The sequence below is a fragment of the Tetrao urogallus genome, assembly GCF_951394365.1.
Source record: "Tetrao urogallus genome assembly, chromosome: 1".
Lineage (NCBI taxonomy): Eukaryota > Metazoa > Chordata > Aves > Galliformes > Phasianidae > Tetrao > Tetrao urogallus.
Window position 1 is genome coordinate 155,569,545 of NC_136813.1, and position 24,424 is coordinate 155,593,968.

A 24,424-nucleotide genomic window follows, 5' to 3' on the forward strand; every position below is an offset into this window, starting at 1 on the left:
ACAGAAGAGGTGATCGAGACACTCTTCATTTTGTGGTGTGACAGCTGTTCATGGTCGTCTGGAACATGGCTTGTCTTCATGTCACTGTCACCACTGCTGATATGTACCACCTACTGTCCCACTGTGCTCACATCCACTGTTTGGTCTCTGCAAATGTCATGAATGTCAGTGGGTGCAATCTTTTCCTTAGGGAGGAAGTAAATGACACATCTTTGCTTCACCCACACTTCCACTGTCAGATGTCATTTTGTCAGACTACCGCTCTGCTACCATCTCTCACAGGGCAACAAAATGTAACAGAACACTGTCAGGATGGTTCAGCCTCTACTACCATACTACCAACATCCACCTCTGACACTGTGGGCCAATGTGATAACATAAGAGGAATTACTTTCTGAGTAGCCCTCATAGCTTTGCTTACTCACATAGAGAAAAGTTTGAAGTCCTTCAGGAATAAAGAATGCAGGCCTGGAGAATCTGTCACAAATTTCACTGAGAAATCAAACACTTTTCTCATTAAGCAAGGAAAATCATGCATCTATAGGAAAGGTATTTTCAATGTTAAATCTAAATGGCTTAATTTTAGGTAGCCTGGTCATCCTGTCTGTGTATACTCTTTAAGTGCAATTGTTTTCAGTTCAATAATATCTTGTTCTTATGTACATGTTCCAACCTTCTTTGTCTCAAGTAGGCCTTTAAGTGTCCTCAAATGCTGGCTGCAGCCATCTAGTCAGAGCATCTCATATATTTTATGTCAAGAGAATTTGTGTTGTTAACCAACAAGAAAATCCAAAGGTTCTTGTTTCAATGGAAACGTGCAAAAAGTATAGAGTATCTATTGCAATAAGATATAGCATAATAAAGATATAACAAATAAGATACTATCACACAAATAATTAATATAACAAATAATTAACTATCACACTATCCAGTGTGTCATAGCTACAGTAGCAGATTTGTTAGTGAGTAAAGACACATGAAGTGTTTTGGTAAAAGTGGTTATTAGGAAAATAGAAAGTCTTCATGACTACTTCTGTTTGATGGAAATAGCTTTAATGTGAACTACTTTTTTTTCTTTTGATGGTCATGAAGCACCGAGTTTAAAGTAAAATTCACATGCAAATCAACAATTTGTAGCTTTTGCAAGGGAATTACTGAAAACTGTCGTAAAGAATTGCCTGAGTATTAGAAATCTGTCATGTTTAACTCTACAGTCTAGAACTTTGTTTAACATGCAATGTTTTAAAAGACATAATTTCCTTAGCATTATCGTGGTCTCACTAAGATAATAGAAAACATTTTGTTTTATTAGATAGAAAAAACATCTGGGTTAAAAATAATGCTGCTTACTGAGTGTTAATCCAATCTGCTAATCCAAAATTTACACACTTGATTAACTGTGCACAGAGTAGGTAAAAAAAAAATATGTTTACTTTTAGCAATCAAATCTGGAAAGTAATTATTTGTCTTCCCTGGGGAAAAGAAACATTTCCACAATCCACATCTCTAGAGCAGTCTATGAAATTACTGCGTGTCAGTGTAAAAAGCAGAGGAAGTAGGATATAACCTCTGTGTTCTTGAATTTACTTCCTTCCATTGTAACATGTTCTTACTCTATGTGGGATTACCCTGATCTTAAAATGAATTTTAAAAATTGACTCTTGTTCTGTTTTTGCCTTCCCCTAAACACAAACACAAGCCAATCTAAACATGCTCAAATTACTCAACAGACTCAGCAAAGTCTGGTCATGTTGTTTCTAACCTCTTTCACTAATGGCAGAAAAGTCAATTTTTTTCATTGTGGATTTAAAAGCGATTCGTCATCGGTGCATCAGACTCACAGGACAACGATCGAAGGCATCCTTTATCTTTACCACCAAAAAAATGTAAATAATTGCAACAGCACATAAAAGTCTTCTTTGGCCACAAGCACTGATGAGAAATGAGCTAACAGCTGCACATTTTTACTTGCTGAACTTAAGTGCATGAAATGAACCCAACACTGAGTCTAATGTGAAGGAATCAATGGACTGTTGCCTTACTCGGTGCTCCTCCAAAGACTTTTGAACTGGAACAGAATTCATTTTAATGAGCATCCAACATCTGGAGAAGCCCCTTAAGAGTTACAGAAAGCCAAGTTTAAAAAAAAATGCTGCAAGAAAACCAAATCTCTACTGAGAAAACACCAGAAAGAAAGAAAATAAATAAATAAAAAATCTTCAATTCTTATATTTCAGATTTAAGAGTGCACTACTTTATGATTTGCAGTAAGAGAGATTTTTTTTCACATAATTTCACACCAAGTTGCTCCTTTAATCATCTGATAAACCTGGTCCACCCATAATTTGCTATAAATTTTTGGACTATCCCCAAGCTAGAATTTTTATCTAATGGCTTGGAGGAATGCAGTTTTACTCTGTTCTGTAAGAGCACAATACCTTTTCAACAGTACAGTAAACAACACTGAAGGAAAAACACTTCAAATCTCCTGAGGGTTTTTCTTATTGCTTCCTTTCTGTTTCCCGCTCAGTTTTCAAAAATTGGCTGCAATGCTTTTCTGCCTTTAAAGTAAAAAGAACAGGATGCTCCTGCAACTGCATTTTACTCGTCCTATTGCTTATACAGCAGGTGGCTGATGTAGGAAGAATTCAAGCCTGACTGTCTCTGTGCACTTGCATACATCCACAGTCTTTTCTAACTCAGACATACGTAACTATATATGCGTATTTTTACATAGTGGACTTTTGGCCTCAGTTCACCAACAATTTAAGTTTGGCCCTGAAAATGGCTGGATATGTGAGTTAACCTTCACAATAAGTCCAGATTTTAAGTGCACAGTGAATGCTGTCTGCTGCACACTATTCTGAGGAAAGACAACAGACAGAATTTCACAGATTCTTCTTTTTAATCCCTCAGAATTTACCATCACCGCTATAACCCACAGCAAAACAATAAAATAAAAAATAAAAAAACTTTCATTTTTTTTCATAATTGAAGTGTTGGAAAGAGGTGAAACACTTTAAGATCGTCTATCTTTTATCCTCTTTGTGCCCATAAGAAAAAGATAGTGATAGATTGTTAGATAAATAGGAGAAAGGTTGCAGGGAGGAGAAATAAGTTAATATTTTCTGAAGAGCTTTCCTCTTCTTCTTGCTATGATTTTAATAAACTGTGACCCTATTAAAACCATCACTCCATACACTTTTATAATCAGTTCCTTTTTTGTAATTGTGCCAGCGTTGTATCCACTGTATGTGAATCCATGCCAGATAAACATGGCTATGCTTCAAGAAGCACTATTTTTCAAAGCTTTACCCTGAACTCTCTGGCTCAAGTACACAAATTTGAGGGACAAATGTCTCTGAAAAGAACAGTCTACAGTACTTTCCAACCCCTCTCTCCTACATGACTCTTCTGCAGTTGTACAAAGGCCAACAAACATCAAATGAGACGTAGACTGAAGCCAAATAATTCAGACTAAACTGATCAAGTTTACCCACTCAGTGCAAGATGTTTTTAGTTCATAAGATCTTTTTTTTTCTTTTGTAGACTAATTAAAACAGTTTGACGAAGACTTACTGAAATATTATGCTCCTTGCCATTCAAAAATTGTATGAGCCAATGCCAGCACTCCTCCCTGTTTGCTTTTAAAGCCATATGTACTTCTCTTAAAATTTTAAACCTGCTTGAGGTATCTGCAGCTGCTTCTAATATTCTCTTAAATTCTCTTCTTCCTCTGTAGCTGAATTTCTATGAAGTACGCCAAACAGTTAGTGCTGTTTTGTTTTCTTGGCTTCTTGCGTAATGCTGCTGTATTCAAACACAGGAACTGTGTGACTGAACAACTAAAACCTGTATTTCCAGATTCAGGATCTCATGCTTGTCTCTAAAATCTGTTCTCTGCCAATTTAGTTTAGCATCATTTGTGTTTGTATCATATAAAACTTTTAGGATGTAAACAAAATAATGAATACTAAAAGATGCATATGTAGGTTGGAGAATCCAAAAATAAAACGCCTTCCTGGCCTTTTAGGTTTACCCTGTGGAGGTTAACTAGCATACCCAGCTTCTCAGGGCCACAGAGAAATCAAACAGCTTTGCTTAGACACCTTTCCTGACTGAGTTTCAGATTGCTAAAGGAATTTACTACTGATTTGGACAAAGATAACAGAAAGAATGAGGTTTGCAGGTGATATAGATGCAGGGTTAGGATAAACATTTTCTCTTGTTATTTTTTTGGAAAATATTCCACTTTCCATTAGCCAGATACTTTCTTAAATTTTATGAGGTGTAGCTAAATTTAGAGTGTGAACTTACCCCCCAAAAAGTCTAAGATCTTCAAGGTTCAGAACAAAAAATAAATGTCACTCTGTGACAAGCACATGAATAAGAAATCCACAAAGCCTTCAAGCTGCGGATAACATATATATGTATAATGTGTATACAGTTACATAGATATATGTACATCTCCATGTATAGTATGAACACTGTACAAACAAGGTGAACTACTGATGAGGGAGAAGGAAAACTGAACCTTTTTTTCTCCTTAAATACAGCCTACTCTGACACCACTTTCTAGCAGATGATCACCAAAAGGCACCAAACATTAAGAAGCCAGACTACATCACTGTTTCTTTTGACAGGCTACATATTTTATACAAATATCAGCGATAGAAAAACTATGGCAATTTGAAATAATAGGAATGAAGAATGGGAAAACAGAGTGCTAACCATCTCCCCCTAAACCTCATACAGATATTGTGAGCTTTGCAGTCTGCAGCTGTAAACTGCATTTTAAAATATCTACACAGAAAACCTATTCTCTTGCTACTGTTTCCAACACAGCATATTAAGGCTGTTGCTGCAGCAGTAGTTAGACCCACATCAATGAGTGCTTAGGTACCAATCAGGTATGACACAAACTACCAAGATTTGGAGGGGGTCATGTTAAGGACCCTACTCACAGAGATTGTAACAATGGAGATATTTTCACTAGCCTCATTACATTGAACATGCTCTGACAACACGCCTTGTCCTCTAAAATAACCAGATCCAGGAGGATCTGCATCTGCCCTACTTGTCAGGAGCCGCCTAACAGGGAGCGAAAGTGCTGTGTAAGGAAAATGTTCAGCCCCTGAAGGCAGAGAGGGAGGATGACTCATCTGGTGCTGTTCCCAAGTCGTCCTTGCCAGCCAAACCAAGAGTTCACTGATGTGCTTCAGAAACCACCCCATCTGGCTTTTCCGGAGTAGCAGAGATGGGTCCACAATCTGGGTCTTTCGTGCAGGGGTAAATGAGCAGTTAGAAAAGGCATTCTTCTACAAAGAATAAACAGCTACTTCCAGCGCTGTTAAATAGCTCCTGAGATAAGTTTTCATTACTCTACATGTTATAGAATCTTTCCTGAACATACAAAAAAATTAGCAAGCTTTTGCTGTTTCATATGAACACCAGCCAGTGGTAAAGCAAAAGCATAAAGGTTATTTTTTTCTTGGTTTTGGTGGTAAATTTTGTGAAGTGTTTCAGAGTGCATTTCAGAGAAAGCCTTTGATAAGAAAGATGGAGGAACAGGATCAGCAAAAAATATTGCATGGGCTGCATTGTTTAGTTAGATATTGACTTTAATTAGGTCAGCCATACAAGTGTAAAGCACTCTACTAAGTGACTACATGAACAGATAGGAGTCAAACTCTAATTTCCTTTTCAGATGTCTAAACTGCATTTTTTCAGAGTTAACATCATAACTTCTGTAAGAATTAACATGGAAAGGGTGGAACCTTCTATGCACACGGAGTCACTAAGAAAGTTGCTGGGTTATGTCTATACAGAGTCTCAAGGCCCAGACTGTGTGTCTAAACCCTTCTGTTGAGTTCTGAGTTGCACAGCCCTATCCCCTGCAGCTGTGATCTTCTACTGTCCCCTCAGGGGCCCTATCTTCCTTCCTTGTCTACCCTTCCATAGCATCTTTATTAGTTCAAGCCTCACAGGTTGCCCACTGTGTATTTAGGAGCAACGTGCCTGTAAGCACGATGACCCACAGCACAGAAGATTTGGATATGTGAGTATCATTCCTGACAAAAACAAGGATGAGAGAATTTGTCCTAATTTTCTCCTTTCTGTGCTTCTTCACTCCTGTGGACATAGGAAGAAAAGCTCTCTTTCAGTGACAAAATGAAATTGCTGGCTGCATGGTCAAGAAAGTGAATGCAGTCACTGTGGCATTTGTGTTGCAGTCATTTTCACAGAAAGGCTTCCAGATAACTTTGCAGTATCAGCCTCAATGTGTACTTTGTTCAGAAAAGATTTCCCTAATCATCAAAGCTCTGCTTTAACAAACAATCACAGCAATTAGTGCATGCCAGATAGTGGAGGCAGCTGTGAAGAGCTTTTTGTCCATTTCTCTGGACATCCTTCCTCTGATTCACTGAATTATAAATTGAAGCTCTTTCAAACAGCCAGAGCCCTTACATATCTATCAGTTGCTAACACTGCTGCACTGTCCAGAGAGCAATAGCAGGGCCTCAGTGCTCACACATTCATTCCTCTCCCAAATATACACATTTCTTCATCTCCATCCTGAGGGCAGTGAAGGTCTATAAGGCTCTCACTGCCCCTCATGAAGAGCAATTTCTGCTGTAGTATCTAACTAGCAATAAGTGAGCATACTCCAGCAAGGCCATCAGAAGTTCAATATTTAAACATTTATGTAATAACATAAACATAGATAAAAAACCCAATTTATCTATAGCTGCTTTCCTCTCTACTCACTTGTTTGAGGCTGTTTTCATGGGTCTTTTAGAACAGAATCTATATCGTTGTCCCACTTCTTCAGTATCTATTACTGGGCCCCAACCCTTATTTGAGCACTAAGACATATCGTCTAGTAAGTCATAAGAATGATGGAACATCATTCAATCGTGAGTTCATTTAAACTGTTGTCTTCAGTGTGCCACATTTTTTATCTGAGACACTGAAACTTATTATTATGAAGCTAAACAAGGGAGTTTCTTTAGTCTTAAAAAGTTAGTTTCGAACATCACTGATTTCACATGAGTAAATAACAAATGTTAATGGAATTGTAGAGGCAGAGTTCAGCATTCTGCAATTTAAATTAAATCCGTGTCTTAAAACTGATTCCAAACAACTCAAACATATTAACAACTTGTTGATTTGCTGTTCTCTGAGTTGAACTGTTTCAGTTTCGCTTCTAATGTAACGGGAGAGACAAGAGAAAATGTACATAGTATTATGTACTTTCTTTAGGATGATCAGCAGTGTTCTGTGTGAGTAAGAAGCTACAAGATAAACAACAAGTCAGGTGCAAATGGTGATTATCCTTCACTAACCTATAAACTGGGTAAAATATTAAATTACCAATTCAGGTAATTCTGGTTCTGAGGAAATGAATAAGCCATGAGACTGCGAAGAAGGAAATAGATAGAGCCTCTAAAAGAAAATAGCACAAATATTAAAAAAAAAAAAAAAAAAAATTGGGGATTTGATTCTTAGATGTAACCAGAGAAGTTGACAGTACCAAATTTTAGGTTGTCCAGTTTGAAAGGAAAATCATTTCTGTGAAAAAAGTGGTATTTTGTAAGGATATATTCAACATTGATATGTACATATCAGTCACCCTTTTAAAAAGCTCATTTCCCATATTCCTGCAACACTGACATATCAGAGTGTTTATATTTTTGGATAGCAGGCATTTAGATATCTTTTACCCCATCTCACAAAATATACTCGTGATCTACTTGAAATCTCATTCCCACTCTGATAGGTTCTACATCTGTGTTCTTGTTTCTTCCTCACTTGAAATATGAATGACAGCAACTGAATTGTCACCATCAGCACATAAGTGCTGAGTGTATTCAGGACAATCTACAGATTCCTACTAGCTGAACTTCGAGCCTTGTTAGACAAGCTAGCTAGAGAGGTGAGAGCTCCAACACTTTCCAGTTATGTTTAGTTCAAGACAATTTGCCAAGCAAAGAAGTTCGTGGCTCAAGAAAGGATTTACCTGAGAGATTTCAGTGAATACAGACAGGAAAAACACCCTTTTCAGAGTACGCATCAAATTTGATTAAGCCTGCATGTAGTTTTGACACTCATTATGAAGTTATATTATATATATATTACTTATTATCAAGTTAATAAGGAGCAACCACAATTCCTTAATGTTGTTCTTCCCTGTAAGCAACAGCTGCAGCTGTTAAAGCCATGTCATTCAGTTCCTATCTAAAAGGAAGAAAAGCATCACATGGCAAAGTTGTAAAGTACAAGAGGAACTTTTCTAAACTTACATATGAAATACTCTGCAGAAGTATGAGAATATTACTGAATATCTCATTTTTATAATGGGTAAATTACTTGATCTCATACCTTATTTCTTTAAGTATATAAGTAGTTTCTGGATTGTGACAACAAATGAAGAAGGAAGGAGTCATGCTGGAGCTGAGTGAAAATGACGTGTAAATCATGCACTGGGACACTGCTGAAATGGTGAGAGATTTTCAGTATATGTGCAAATACATTGCTCACCAACTCATTAGATACTTTTCCTTTTGTGTGCATATAAAGCCCATGTATGAGTACACACAGCAGCATTGTCACATATTCAGTAAACTGATTCATTACAGCAGTTCAGGGTAATGATTCATCTCGGTATGCCTACTATCTCTGTAGCACTGACCTGAAAGATAGCTGCAAAAATATATCAAAGTGAAGCGTATCTCCTTAACAGAGATACCTTGATTTCGTATGTGACTGGCTCATTTCAGTACTATCTTTGCTTGCTCATCACTCCTCCTCACCACTTCACAGGGACTTTCAAGAACTTCATATCACCAATCTGTTTAAGAATTAAAAAAGGATGCTCCTCGCCTCCTCAAAAAAGCATGCCTGGCTCCAGCATGCTTATCACAATAATGTCTGGACCAGATTTCAGAGTAGTTTCAGAAGATTTAAATAACAAAGTTTGGAAAATAGATGTACAATCTGTAGTAATAATAACATTCAGTACTTGAAATGGGAATATCTTCCCAAATAAAAGTTCTATACTACAGGTAAGTTTCATCTCAATTAATATCACACATTTGAAAAGTAAATGTTAAACCAGTTGATTCATCTCCCCTTGATTAAAGTAAAGATGTACATTTCTCCAGAGGGTGAGACATTCTACCTTTACATAAACATCTCAGAAAAGTGAAAGGAATTGCTCTCAGGAAGTATTTATCTTTCCAATCTGACTACAATAGAAGCCCAAGCAGCTAGCTCAGACTAGACACCAACCCGGTAGCTGGCTATAATGAGGTAAGATGAGCCATGCTATGACCAGGAGCTCCATACAGTCTTTGAGAACATCTGACCGCCTTGCCTGTGTGTTGTCTGTTCTCAGACTCCAGCAGAGTCCTCTATGCGTTCCCAGTTTGACAGTTACAACTAATATGGTTTAGTTTTCATTAAATGCAAGAATTACAGGAAGGAATTAACTTTTTCTCAAATACTCTCTGTTCTGCGCTCCCCACACCAGCCAGACTTCACTGATCTGTGATGCAGGAAAATAGCTAGGGGCACTCTTGAACTTCACTGATATTTTTCTTTAATCCCAAGTTATTTACAGACACGAAAAAGCAGTCCCAAACAGCCTGTCCCCTGTTCCACATCTTCTGCTCATGCTGACTATTTGTCACACACATGTAGTCCTGACAAAGGAACAGTACTCAGCTATTAAGACCTAATATTAGTAAATTTGAAAAGAAAAAAACATTAAATAAATACAGCATTTCAGAACACTGGACTATGCAGACCAAAATCTTTTTTGTATGTATAAGAGGACAGAGAAGGCAATTAGGATTGCGAGCAGATTTTTACTGTGCTCATTTCTACTGCCAAAAATCATTTATGGGTGGGACAGAAGGAGCCTCAATTTTAATCTTTGGAACCATGAATGCGAACAATTCTACGCAGAATTTATGAGCTGTTTTACTTATCAGTATTTCCTCAGAGTTTTCACGCAGTCAGATTGATTACCCTTTCCTCATACTGTTTGTGCGTGCTTCAGTTCGGCCATACAGCGCAGAAATGGACATGAGCTACATACTGTACCATACAAGGAAAGTAAAGGCAGTGACATGCCAATCATGGTTATTATTTTTGTTAGAAAACTCAAAAATGATATCACTCATAACAAAAATCCATTTTTCCAAATGCTTAAGCAGCAAGCATAACCTACATATTTGCGGATTTTTTTTATTATTATTATTATTAATCTAAGTTCCATAGGTCATCTAAATAGACAGAATAAAAGAAAGAAGGGGAAAAAAAAGACAGATGGAAGGAGTCTTATTTTCTTCTTTAATATGCTTGCCTTTCATGAAACAATTTGTCCTGAATGGCTTCAGTGCACAAAGAAGTCTATTTTTTTCTTCATATATCCACAGTTTATATATCCATAACTTCCAAGAGTAAAAGTCTCTGATTAGCAGAAAATACCAGTTGCCTGGCATAAAACAGCTCAGGATAACGAAACAGCTTCATGTTCTCAAAAATAAGGCCTTTGTCCTGGGCCTACAATGTAGTGCATTTATGCATTTTATTTCAAGGATTTCTTTCCCAACATAGTGCTGGGGACTCAGGCACAAGCTACAGCTCTGCACACAACTACCATGATGCTCACAGAATTTGGGGTACACAGTCCACATGACCCAAGTACATAAGGTATGCCACATCAATACATCCACTGACAGATAAACCAATTTCCCCAATTAGCAGCACTATTAATGGCAGTTTTCCCCCAAGTTTACCTGTAAAACCTCTACAGACAGTTTGGCAGAGAAGTTAATCGCATTTCTCAAAAAAAATAACTTCATTCTATGGCAATGGCTGACAGTTACTAACCAACTTCTGGATGGATTTCTTGAGTTGGAAAAAGATGCCAGTGCAGAGGTTTTAACTGTATAAACCTTGGAGTTTAGGTACTGACTGAACCTGGAGTACTCCAAGAATTAACCTAGGAAGCATTTAAAAATGAACAAAGGTAAAAAAATAAAACCAAGAGATTTCTCTTTTTTCTCCACAGAAAAAAACAGAATACATTTTTGCATAGTTTATTTTACTCATCTACATAATGATGAGATTAGCTATACTTTAGTATAGCATGAGTAACGAGCATGGATTATAGACACAACACCCTCCAAGGCAGAGGTGTAGGTTGTTTGATTAGAAAATATCACTGGTTTGTGGAAGAAGCATTCAGTATCTAAGCCTGAATGGCTTGAAATTCTATCTTGCGATAATATAAGAAATTAAGAATTTTCTAGCCACAATGAGTAGCCCCCATTGAGAAAATGGAGAAACTCCCTCTGATAACATCAACTACACAGTGAGTTCTGATTATGGAAGTATGATTTTGATGAGTTTCCCAAATGAGGCACTGAAAATGATCTAGCTAAAAAATCTCTCTCTAAAGTTCATTGGGGAGATGATAAAAGCAGAGAGCTGCAGAAGTATACAGATAGGGGGCAACAATATGTAGTTTGTATAGAAACAGACTCCTCAGTAACTTGAACATCTTTTCCTTCTCTGCATCAGTGACCTCTGCATTGCTGAGGAAGTTCATTTACCAGAGAAACAGGGAAAGCAACTGGGAACAGGTACTGGAGACAGTCTCTGTTCTTTTACTGGGATTTCAAGTTCCTTAGCTGCTGCAGGCCTCTCGCAATATTTAAAAAAAAATGTTCTTGTGACTACTTACGCAAATACAGATATAAATGTGAATAGGGACCTGTATACGAGCATATATACCCACTTCTAATATGAACCACAGATTTGTAATTTTAGAATGGTTTCCATCTACCTAGGATGCACTACTGCTGCCAAAGGGCTAAACCTACATTTATTATCTCTGTGCTGTAAATTTAGAATCACAGAATCCTTAGAATTGGAAGAGTTGCCATTGCTTTATAACTTGATCAGGATTCATATTCCTTCCTAATTAATTTGGACAAAACATTTGTTTATTTTGTAACCATGTTGTAAATCACTGGTTACTGTGTGCAAAGGTTGTTGAAATCCTGAAAGACATGTATACATCTGAGTGAAAATCACTGTTGAAAATCCTGACTTTACTGTTATTCAAGCTCAAGTTTCTAATGAGAAGTGAAAGAAACATTTGTCCCATTGGACTGAAATATGACCACTATCACTCTGCCTTTGCTGGCATTTATATCAGTATTTCACAATGAGATCTTACCATTTCTCTCACATTAAATGAGATCATCTCTAGTTTTCAGAAGAGAAGGGATCAAATTTTCCATAGATGCAAATATGTCCCTAATCCCCTTGTTTTTAGGGAGTCTGAGTTCTCCAGTGTGTCTTTTGCTGATCTGAATCTCCTGTATTATATTCTTTCTCTGTTGCCAAACTCCCTTTAAGGTTTTTGTTTTTTTGTGGGTTTTTTTGAATGACAGTGTTCGGTCTGACAAACCAGTTCCAAATATGCTCACTCTCCTGTGCTTCCTTCTTCAAAACTTTGCTTGGTTTGGTTGTACAGGTTCCCTTGGGACTCTACACTTCCCTGCACCATGCCCACAGATGAGGCAGCACAACCCAGACAAATTCTGTATTGACAGTACAGTGCCCCGGGAAGAAAGTCATGATCTACTTTCTGCACATTTTTCTTTTATTCCCCACTCCCATCTGCTAATAGCTTATAGGCTCAAACTCTTGAAAGATTGTGACTGACATAGTCGGCCTGTGCTGGGAGGGCTTCCTTGCCTTCACTCTTCACTGATTCAACCACCAACCTATTGCCAACACCGAGCTGAAGAAACCAAGTTCTCAGTCAAAAGTAGTCAGGACATGAACGTTTTGCAAACTAGATTGTATTCAAAGATAAGGATGTGGTGATGTTATTGCCTGTAAACAAGGCTTCTGACTGTCAATAAGACATAGTTTATGTACTGAATACTCTGCTTCTTAGGCTTCGGCTAGTAATTCAGAACTCTGCCAGTCTCTAGTGTGATACTACATTGAGGTACAGAAAACAGCAAAGACACTGTTATTCTCCTCTTACCTTTGCTCTGATCACATATTTCCACAGGACAAATGTACATTGTATATTCAATGGCTTCTACTTGTGTCTTCTTATTACAAATAAGAACTAAGGATGTATGTGTTATTAAGCTGTCAGACAGGAAGCTGTTAAGATCAGTAACAGATTAGGTGAAAAAAATCAGTTTTCCTAAGGTCATTCAAAGTAACTTCAACAATATTTTTAGAAGTAGCTAATTAGATTATTCCTTTGGTATTAAAAAAATAAGAGGAAATAATACTTAGCTACCAAAAACCTTTACTCTGAAATAATGGCCTTAGTACCATTTTGCACATAAGCTGATTTCAAAGAGGTACGTGATAGAAACCAGAAGTGAAACTAGTTTGTGGCTTCCCATGCTAATCACTAGGCCCTACTCCCTCTCAGAAGCATTTCAAAAGCAAATCTGAACCTGTAGCCTTCAAGCCTTCAGATCTGTGCTGCTCCTTCATGAGAAACAGATTCCCCAGCTCTTCCTTCCAGCATGCTATCTCTGGCGGGTGAGCTGGCCAGCAATGACTAAAGCGGTCAGGCCGATCAGCTGAGGATATTTCTAAGCTCCTTTTGAACTTTTATTTGTTATTTTACATTCTTATTTAATGCCTATTTATTTCCACTACAGAGACATCTTACAGGAAAAAAAAAAAAAAAAAAAAAAATTAAAACAAGAAGGAAAACAGCCTGTTTACTGCATAGTGCTGCCAGTAAATCCCATTGTTGTAGTGGTGAGTAAAAGTCCAGCACCCTGACTTATGTCTTACTCACCCTAAATCATGTATGAGCCATGCAGCTTTTCCTGATTAATGAAAGTGGTCAAATGTTTTACAACACATCTTAGGAAGTCGTCTCTCTGTGCATGACCACTCCGATTACTAAGTCATGATGGTTTTACACATGCCCTGTAAATCAACTCCTGATGCACAACAGGAAGCCTTTACTGCCAAATCTTTTGGAGTTTAACACAGTATCAACATGATACAAAGCCAGGTGTTAAATTCTCAACGGCAGATATTTTGAAATGGAAAACACAGGAGAGGGGTCAGCATCTATTTTTGTTCTACCTTTGCAGATTTGCTGCAATTCATTCACTAATTGGTGAGTTTCACCCTAGCAAAATATTTTAAGTTTGTGATGAGAGACATACAGAATGATAAAATATTTCCACTGGAGTAGGATTGGAAGGGCAGAGCAGTAAAGGAGGCTATGGGAAAATAAACATAACCAAAAAGGTAAGTCAGACCAAATATCAGGCTGAAAGTAGGTTAGGACGATATTAATATTGCACTTGCTTAACTTTTGTTACGTTTTATGCAGTTAGTTCAGAGGCTGGCACCTTCTCACTTTGTATACCCAAAAATACTGTGATCCTGCCCTAATAGCTTTAAAATTCTGCTTCCCTTTGATTTGCTTACTTTCCAACTTGGTTTACACTGAACATACAAAGGAGCCATCAGAAATCTACACATCTTACACAAGGGAATTATTCCTTTGCATTTACCAGACAAAACACTCCACATTCCTTTTCTGAATTTTAAGTAAGTTATGCTATCTTTCAGCCAAAGTTCTGCTGCCAGTAAAAACAAAAAAGCAAGGGTTTTGACCTTAAAAACATCACAGGCAAGTGAAGATTCACACAAAATATTCCACTAGAAGGTTTGAGAATAGATAGATGCTCCCTCCTCTCCCAGCTTAGTCCCCAACCACTCTAGCTGTCAAAAGGCTATTGTTAAAGCATGGGCTTCCTCCAAGACCACATCCTGTGAATCAGGTCAAAGTGAAACACAGAGCTGCTTTAAATGAACTACAATTTGCTTGCTCTGCATGCAAGTGTAAGAAAAGCTACACAACTCACAAATATTAGTGTACTAGAGAAAGAAGTCAGTGGGCTTAGAAGTCAGTGGGAATGAACACAGAGTTAAAATAACTACATTTCTTTGCAACTGATTTGCCTTCATTATTTTGTAAATGCAAGAATTTCTGCTACAAGGAAGCTAATCAGTATATACAAAAGCAGACATAAGTACTAAAAATATCATCTCTCTTTAAGAAAGGCCTGCTTTTATTTCATAAATATTTATACTTTCTACATCATGTTTAACAAGCGAAAAGCCTATGAGCAGCATTACACACAAGACTTCTCATGAGTGTTATACCACTCTACAAAGGGCACAATATTTGTGCATCTTGAATAAATAGTGTCAAAATCTGTGTTGATCAGATAGATCAAAACCAAAGAACGTGGCTTCTGGAGTAAAATTCCAACTCCACTTTAGACCTGGGCTCAGGCAGATGCCAGCCATTGACATTAGGAGGAAGAAAGAAACAAAACTCTCCTTGTGAAGTAAACAGGATAAATAAATAATAATCTGAACACGTCTTTCTTAATTGATTCCTTAGAAAAGACAAAGATTGGGCTTATGTTTATGATATGAGGCTGGAAGTCAAGATATGCAGGACCTGAGATTCAAAGTCCTATCACAAAGACCTAGCCGAAATGTGGGAAAATCATCCATTTCCCCTTAAATCTCCTCTCTCACTCTGTACTGTGGTGATAATATTTTTCCCTTTCTTCCACACCTAATACAGCCATATAAATACAGCCTTATATGCTATAGAGCTGTAAGCAACTTCTACTGCCACACTACCTGTTGCATTAAGGCCTCAATCTAGTAAACATTTCTAGGCTTAAGGTCTGGTTGAAACTGGAAAAAAAATTAGAGAGGACATGAGAACATATTTTTACTTAGGGAAAATAATAAGTTTCAGCTGAACTCAATTTCAGTCTTAGTGCTACCTCTCATTGCACTGGGTGCTTTGGGAAGCTCCTGGAACCCAGGGAGCAGTCTGAACAGCCTCCATGAAACAGGACAGGCTGAAAGACTTACTGCAGTGTTCCTGAAGGGATTTTGAAGGATCTTATAGCTTTAAACTAATTGGATTCTTAGGGTGTCCAAGTCCCTTGCACAGAACTGGGTTTCTGTGTGTGCTTCTACTGCCAGACTTCACAGGTTCTTGAGACTTCAGAGCACTCCAATGCTAACATCCCACATGGTAAGGAATATTTCTGAATGAGAAACTAGCTTGCTGGTTTCTGATGATACCTATTCCTGCTTTCAGGAAACTTAACAGGAACTGCATTTTTTTCAGAGAAATACCTCTGAAAACACCCGTCCTGTGCAATGCCATATTTTGTAGCAAAGATGTCTCCGAAGTGAGTTCTTACATCTCAATGGCACTGTGAGGCACAGGGCTATCAGCTCAGGCTTCCAGAGTAGCAGTTTCACCATCACACACCTGCATTCAGCGGAATCAGTGAATGAGAAAAGAGACCTTCAGGAGAGTCACCTACTCCTCTGCACAAGAAAGGGTCAGTGTAACCACGCAATGACCAGCAGGTGTACATCTGCTTGGCTTTTTGAATTCTCCAGTGGCAGAGATGGTACACCTTCTGAATATAATGTGTTCCTCTGTTTAACTACTATTAACTGCTGGAAAGCTTCACTGATGCCTAACAAAAACCTCCTGGGGTATAGTATAAGCCCATTATTTTTATGTAGAGACAGAGACCACTTATCTCCATTTATGGTCATGGAGAACAGATTACCCAGAGGGGCTGCATTTATTAGCTCTGGTGTTGCACCAAGCAAACGTTGCTGGGTTGCGTTGGGATCTGGAGCTCTGCTGCTTTCACACATTCTGGGAGCTGTATGTATACAATCAGGAACACTTCCATCTTCAAGGAAAGAGAATTTTTTAAACTTGTTTGTTCAGGAAATCCCCTGCCAGCTTCCCTAAGCACAGATGCAATACAAAAGAGTAAAAGCAATTGTTTTTTATCAATGCCTTGCGTCAGCTCTCCGTAGCCATTTAATATGAAATATGCTGAGTTCTAATTTCTTTTATTAGAGAAATATGGAAAAAGAAGCCTAAAGGTAGGCAGAGGTTTTAAACCTGAGTTAGTAAATATCCTCCTACTCATAATCCCAATTAAAAATTATAAACAAAAGGCTTATTTCAATCCACACTCATTACAATTTGCTCATAAATACAAAAGCTTTTAGAGTTATATACTTGTCTTACTGTTAATTTATCTTAACTAAGTGAAAATGTGTTTGCTACAGATGATCAGAAAATAAACATGTAACAGTAAAGTTGCTTCCAAACTTGTGCAGCACGAGACTCTTAAATCAGTTATAATATAGCATAGTCAGATGGTGCTGAATACACAGAGCACATTAAAGATGCTGTTATCTGTTTGATAAAGCAATAATTCAGACCGCAAGGCAAGAAGCTGAAAATGCTGACAATCTGAACTCCTGCCAGCTGTCCTGGCTTCACTGGGCCAGTGTGAAGTTTAAACACACGCAGTCCCAGGTGTCAGCAGTGCCGACTGAAATTTCTGGCAGCTAGTCAGTGCTTTTGAAACAGTGCTAGCTTCCCAGCACTAGCAGTCACTGTGGGAAGAAGATGGGCGGCCTCTGGCTGCTTCTGCTGTCCTTTTTGTTGCCTTGGCCATAGCACTGTAAATGAAACACTCGGCGCAACGAGCAGCCTCCTTTCTTGCCAACCCACAAGGCAGACATCTCCAATGTACTAGCACTGGGAAAAGGAAGGGTATGACAAAGTGGGGAAATAAACTCATTTATTTATGTTCCCTAGACTAAGTATGTCAAGAAACTTTGTGAAGTTTGGCCCTGTGAGACCAGACAAAAAGGTATCCAAGAATCTGAAAGGTCAAATAGATGTGGGATTGCAACGGATGCCACACTTGGGAGGGCTGGGGAATGGTGGGAAAGGGACACAAAAAAGCTATGGTGTGGAAGGGTTAGTTGAATAAAGACAGAGATATGGAAGTCATTCATGGCACATATCTGGTTTCCAGTGTGCATAGTACTCCCACAGGCACAGTCAGGGAGCTCCACCCATGCAAAGAAAGCAAAAATGTTTGTCTTAAGAACTGTCTTAAGACAGAGGATAGAGGATCCTAGCCGCTCTTCAAGTCTGGTATCTGGCAATAGGCAGGAGTTACCACACCGCTGATATTCTGCTGACAGCTGATGGGGAAGAAATGAGGGGTTTCCATGCTCATTCCAATGTCCTGATGCAAAAGCACTGGCTGAACGATGCCAACACCAGAAGCCTTCAGATCAATAATGAAACATAGAATTATGACACTAAATGAAATGAACTTCAAGAGCCCTTACAATAGCAGCAGTACGTGTTTTTTGCCTAATCACATCAAAGCACTTAGGATTGTTTTGTGGCATTGATGTTAAATTTTATTTTAGATCACTTCAACGTTGCTTTCTTGGTACAACTATACTACAGAGTCTAGTCTTTCAGGGCCATATTCCCCATGTAGAGCACATCTATTCATCTCTGTTCTGCTGCTTTACAGACCACTTTCCCAGTCCAGATGCTCAGATTTCAATGCTCTAGAGAAGAAACCGCTCACATGTCTTTCATCAGGTGGACATCATATTCTTTGCCATTACATCCAGAAGACTTGGCAGTAGATCCATTTTCTGAGTTCCCCTGAGATATTCCTGTCTCAAAATTAGATAGTTTAGTGATGAGCTTGGTGTGGCTGGATCACTTTTTAAGAGAGTGTCCATACATCCTCTGGATGCCAGTATCTCTACAACTCTCTACAAATACCTGAAAGGAGGTTGTGACGAGGTGGGAGCTGGCTTCCACTTGCACGTAACCACAGAATCACAGAATCATCCGGGTTGGAAGGGACCTCAAGGATCATGTAGTTCCAACCCCCCTGCCTAGCAGGGCCACCAAACATACACATTTAGATCAGGTTGCCCAGGACCCCGTCCAACCTGGCCTTGAACACGTCCAAGGACGGGGCATCCACAACCTCCCTGGGCAGCCCATTCCAGGGCCTAACCACTCTCTTCGTAAAGAACTTCCCCCTAACATCCAACCTAAATCTTCCCTCCTTCAACTTGGATCCAACCAGCGATAGGACTCAAGGAAATGGCTTGAAGTTGCACCAGGGGAGGTTCAGGTTGGATATTATGAAAAATCCCTTCACTGAAAGAGTAGTCAGGTGCTGAAACACACTTCCTAGGGAGGTGGATCAGTCACTGTCCCTGGAGGTGGACAGCTGGACTGGATGATACTGAAGGTCTTTTCCAACCTTGGTAATACTATGATTCTACAATCTCCATGTTAGGAGAATCTTAACATAAACCATAAAAAAAAATAAAATGATGTATCTATAAAAGTTTTAAGTTTATATACATACATATACTGGGTCAGTTGTAGAATCTAACACTTTCCTTTAAGGTATAAAAATGTTGTAGTCATAACATAAAGACTTGATTTGTAGATACAGAGAAAAATTAGTCTCTGGAGAAGCCTGTAAAGATGTCTGCTAGTAGGAAGGAAGAAGATAAAGCAGACAGCAAAGGACAGATAGCACAGAGAAACTGAAAACAACAACAAAAAAAATGTATGTAAGATAATGTGAGTACAGGAATGAATTAGCTTGGGAAAGAAGGATAAAGTCTTATATTTGAAGTCATATAATCAAAACACTACAATTAATACATTGGATTCAGTCCATAGAAAACTAAGTTGGCAAGCTTAAATGATAGTGCAGTACTCTTGAAATAAGAAAGTTTGATGATGGAAGGAAACTATGGGGAACTTAAAGCACAACACTACAAGGAGTAGCTCTGGGCAGCCAGATCAGAAGCCTGACATGCTCAGCATGGGTGCCAGCTCCCAGCATCTGCTCAGATTTTTGTCAGAGAAGATTTGTGACAATGTCCTTGTTGCCACAGCATCAAATACGCAAGGACTGCTGAAAGAAACTATATTCACCTTGAGTGAAATGTTATTGGTACCGATGCTATTCTACAGTACAGCACAAAGTTATCACTTAGTGACCAAAATTAGTTGTTTTTACAAAGAAACTCTAAGTTACTTTGTTTTAGCCATTTCCACAATATTGATTGCTTTTTTTTTTTTTTTTTTTTTTTTTTTCATTTTATAACTTTTACAGAATACAACAACAAGAGTAGCACAAGGCAGCCTAATGCAATCTAATAATTTTGGTCTCATTATTTTAGCAAGTAGTATGAAAGGAGAGACACAGATTTAAAATACTACTCTATATACGGTTAGAAAAATGTTACAGCAAATATTGGTATTTTCAGATGTGGATTTTCATAAAAACAAAGCACAGTCCTACTAAACAGCAAAACTCCATCTGCTTCAAGGCAAGCCAGCATTTCACCTCACGAATTCAGCAGCTGGATTCTTTTCCTGTGTACATATATAGGAATAAACTTTTGTCTATATGATACTCAGGGAAAAAGAATGTGCTCTGAATGCTTGCGTTCAAATATTTTGCATGACTATTCACATCATAAGTGCTCATGCAGTCAGCTTAAACATTAGCGGGCTTAGCAAGAAAGCAGATGGACCTACATACCAAAGCACAAATTCTGAACAAAAGTGTATTTGAATAAATTACACACAGAATGATTTAATGATTAGCAACTTATTTGCCAATAAAGAAAGAGCATTGAATGTAATCATTCATTTTTTTTTTTTCCAACTACAGAGTTCTTATTAAAATAATGTCACTTTCACTAAACTCCAAACTGTATCATGTCCACAAAAAGCCTCCAAGACTACATATGCAAAAGCAACAAAATCATGTGAGAAAGGAAAAATGCTTGGGAAAACAGATCTGATGTTTGCAGCTGTATTCCTAGCCAACCCTGGCAATGAAGTTGTGCGAGAAAGCCAACACAAGTGTCAAAAGTCTCTAACAATCAGGTGCAGTGAGACTGAAGGCCATAGAGGAAACAGCTGGGTGGCAATGACCTACTGTATTGACATATATAACACAAATTTATCTTGGGGTCCTTAGCACTTATAGATAGCAAGAGGATGTGTCAGAGAGCGTGTCAATCCAACTGCCTTTCAGACACAAAGCTGGTGATCCACAGAGCAGGATGTGTAAAATACAGAAGAAAGCAAAGCTAAAGCCTGCAATCCAGCAGACAAGGGCAAATGTTAACCAGATGATTAATTCATAAGCTCCACCATCTTCTGCAGATAGATATTCATCATCTTACCCTCCAAAAACAGTGCTGTTTTATACCCAGTGATATAACATAAGCATACAAGCAGTACACTATAGAAGAAGATTATACTCTCATATAGAAACTCTGGCTAGGTATTTACAACATTTTGACTTAAAGACCTTTTATCTGATCACTGTTGTAATGGAAATGCTCCTAAAGTACACCATTGTATACTATAGAACCATGTAGGAATGTCCTTGCTAACCAAAAAAAAAAAAATCAAAGGACTATGGGCTCTTACAAATAGTCATGTTTTAGAACACTGATATGTGGAATCTGCATCCACACAACAAACCTGAAGTGACCTTCATCCTAACAACTCATTCAAATTTGTGCTTGAACTACTTAGATATTTTAGACATGCTCCTAAGGAGACCAGGCAATGGGAAACAGGAGGCAGGAATCCGCAGCACTGATGAATGAAAATATCATTCAGTAATTTAGGATGATATTCAAGTTTATTAGTGACAAAAGCCTAAAATCAACTTCATCATAACCACTCACTTTATTATGCAAATTCTGTTGCCAAAATGCTTCATGAAATTCACTCGATAAGTGAATAAAAGAACATTCTTCAAAAAAAATGTACTTGGGAAAAAACTGAACAAGGACATCCACCAAGCTTTGCTGGAAATGTCAAGACTTTATAAAAGGGAATACAAAAAAGCTGCAGAAGTTAGTCAACCCATCTATAAATCTAGGCAGCCAAGTGAGGTTTTCAGACCAGCATGTGCATAAACCATCTTTAAGGGTCATATTCTAAATGTGCTCAGCTGCCTCCATTGAGAAGAGAGAGATGGATCTAATACCTAGCAGGACTTTTTTTTTCAAATAACAGCCTCTAAGTGCAAAAACATAGTCAAACCAAAGAAACCTGAAATTCTCAAACTCAGATTTGAGAACCATTTGGGTCCACATAGTCTGTTACTTTACTCACCAGTACTTCAGCAGTACTCAGGACCAGATGCCATGGAAGTAAATGCGGATCACCAGAGGAACTGACTCCCATTAAGTCTCATGCTAATCACTAATAGATCCTAAGCTGTTTAAATACTGAAACAAGATGTTCTACCTATCTCTACAATTTTTTCAAAGAATCAGGAAATACAGTTCTCAGCAGGCAATGCTATCTTTTTTTTCCCCTGAACATAGTACTTGAAAATCTAAAATACTTTTCATGCAATACTCACTAAAGAACACCATCAAAGAGTAAACAGAAGGAATCTTTTCCATTAAAGATAAATGAGTAAGCAGGAATTACACTGTGCTGAAAAGTTTTATTCTTATCTTCATGTTGCACTCATGTCATAGAAAAGGATTTTTCATCATTTCTGGAAATCAAGAAATGAACAGTCTAGTCTCTGTCTATTGGACATCTTTGATATCATCAAAACATCATTTGAAAGGCAGGGAATAAAGTGACAAAGAGAACTCCAAGAGAAAAATTAAGTGACATGACCAAAATCCCGTGGGAAAATGTGGCAGGGATTAAAAAGGAAACCAAATGTTCAGAATCCCAACCCTTTGCTTCACCACAAAACCAACTTTCTTCTTGAATACTGAATTAATTCAGTAACTAAAAACAAGGGAAAACCAAGTACATACATTACATCTATCTTGCTACTGTAACAGCTCTGATTACACTCAAGTGTCCTTAAATTAAATATGAAGCAACTACAAATACATGTTTAATCACAGTTTGGTCATCAGTTCCACAAACCAAAAGTACTAGGAAAGCATGAGTGGTTTTTTTAAATTATCAAGCAAGAATCCAAAAGTACTCCTTTACAAAAGAAAAACTATATGAGCAGTCTAAAAATGCTATGGAATCATAATTAAGAAAAACTTCTTAAAAAAATTTTAATCATAATGAATCAGAGCTAGATGAAGTCTAGGAAGAAGTTCTGTGCAGAAGCGAAAAAACACAGGTACTTTTCACTGGGAAGCTGCTATTCAGGTTCTGCAGCAAGAATATCCAGATCATTTGAAAAGTGAAAAGAAAATCAATTAGTCGTTCTAAAGGAGTCTCCCTGTGGGCATAAGTGTGGGTGTGAGATCTCTTTATAAATTTCATAATATCATGTGAAGAAGCCAAGATTTTTTTTAATTATTATTATTATTTTTTTTTTTTTAAGTGCAGTCATGTCATTGCTCTGTTTATGGGATGCTGGGACGATTTTTTTCTACTTGTGATTCTACTGATCTTTATCAGATTGTTCTGTGAAATTTATTCTATCATTAACTTAACATTAATATTTCAAAAACAGAATATTTATTCAAATGACAGCACTGAGCAAACAAAATTTACAATGCTGCTATATAAGTTCTCTGCTGACAGCAAAAGTCTATCTTTTACCCAATCACACCCAAGCTGTGCAGGCAGTCAGTTTCTATCAGATTTTGCCCAAGCAAATTAACATTTCTTGAGAATTCAGATGTGCAGGAAAAGTTTCCAACTAACCTTGCTGTCTTCCAGCTCCTGGGTTTTCCCTTGAAGCGCTCTCCTCTCTCCAAAATCACAGGTTGACTTTAAGGTGAGCTGACAAGACAGCATCGAGCTCTCTGCCCCGGTAAGCTCCAAGGACTTTGGTGAGTAGTGCTGCGTGCCGGTGGGGCCAAGGTTTGGTATCGGGAGGGCAGTATGAACAGGCTTTGACCCTACGGCTGGCTGTCTTAGCTTGGAGGCAACCCCAAGCACAGGCATGGCTTCTCTAAAAGTATCTTCTTTCTGCCAAAGAAAATGCTCCTGACCTCAGTCTGGTAGACTCCAGATTCAGCAATTCCGAACAAATACTTTAAACAAAAGTAGCAGTCATCTTTGCAAAAAGTCCTTAAAACAATAGTATTATGAGTTTCACAAGGAAGCAAAACTTCTCCTTCATCTCTGCCTTCTCCCTCACAGACACTCACACGCGCTGCTCAGTGAGTCAGTGACTCTGTAAGACTAAACACTCCTTTGGGGCGTGAACTTTTCTTGAAGGTAACTGCCACAAAGCTGCCTGCCTGGGATTAAAGAACTCATAAATTTGCTTTCTCTTCTTCCTACAGCATTCCAGGTCTGCACGTTAAGTGAATGAAGGACGGGAGAGAAGGAGGCAGAGAGGAGATGAAATCTCCCTGTACTCCAACTGTCAAAACAGCTCTGAGACCACAACACTGGAAGCAGAGACCTCTTCCTGACTGCATAAATAACCAGCCCACAGCTTAAAAAAAAAAA

At 38.1% G+C, this 24,424-nt stretch overlaps 1 protein-coding gene across 2 annotated transcripts in view; it reads right to left on the minus strand.

Moving 5' to 3' along the window:
- The window catches only part of NAV3 (neuron navigator 3), a gene marked incomplete at both ends in the record, with an annotated part of 252,259 nt that extends 228,348 nt beyond the window's left edge, over positions 1-23,911 (minus strand). For both annotated transcript variants that reach the window (XM_079541743.1, XM_079541742.1), the window contains one exon: positions 23,669-23,911. In XM_079541743.1, coding sequence (XP_079397869.1) covers positions 23,669-23,911 — 243 coding nt within the window. The remainder of the gene's footprint in view (positions 1-23,668) is intronic.
- Between the last annotated feature and the right edge of the window lie 513 nt (positions 23,912-24,424).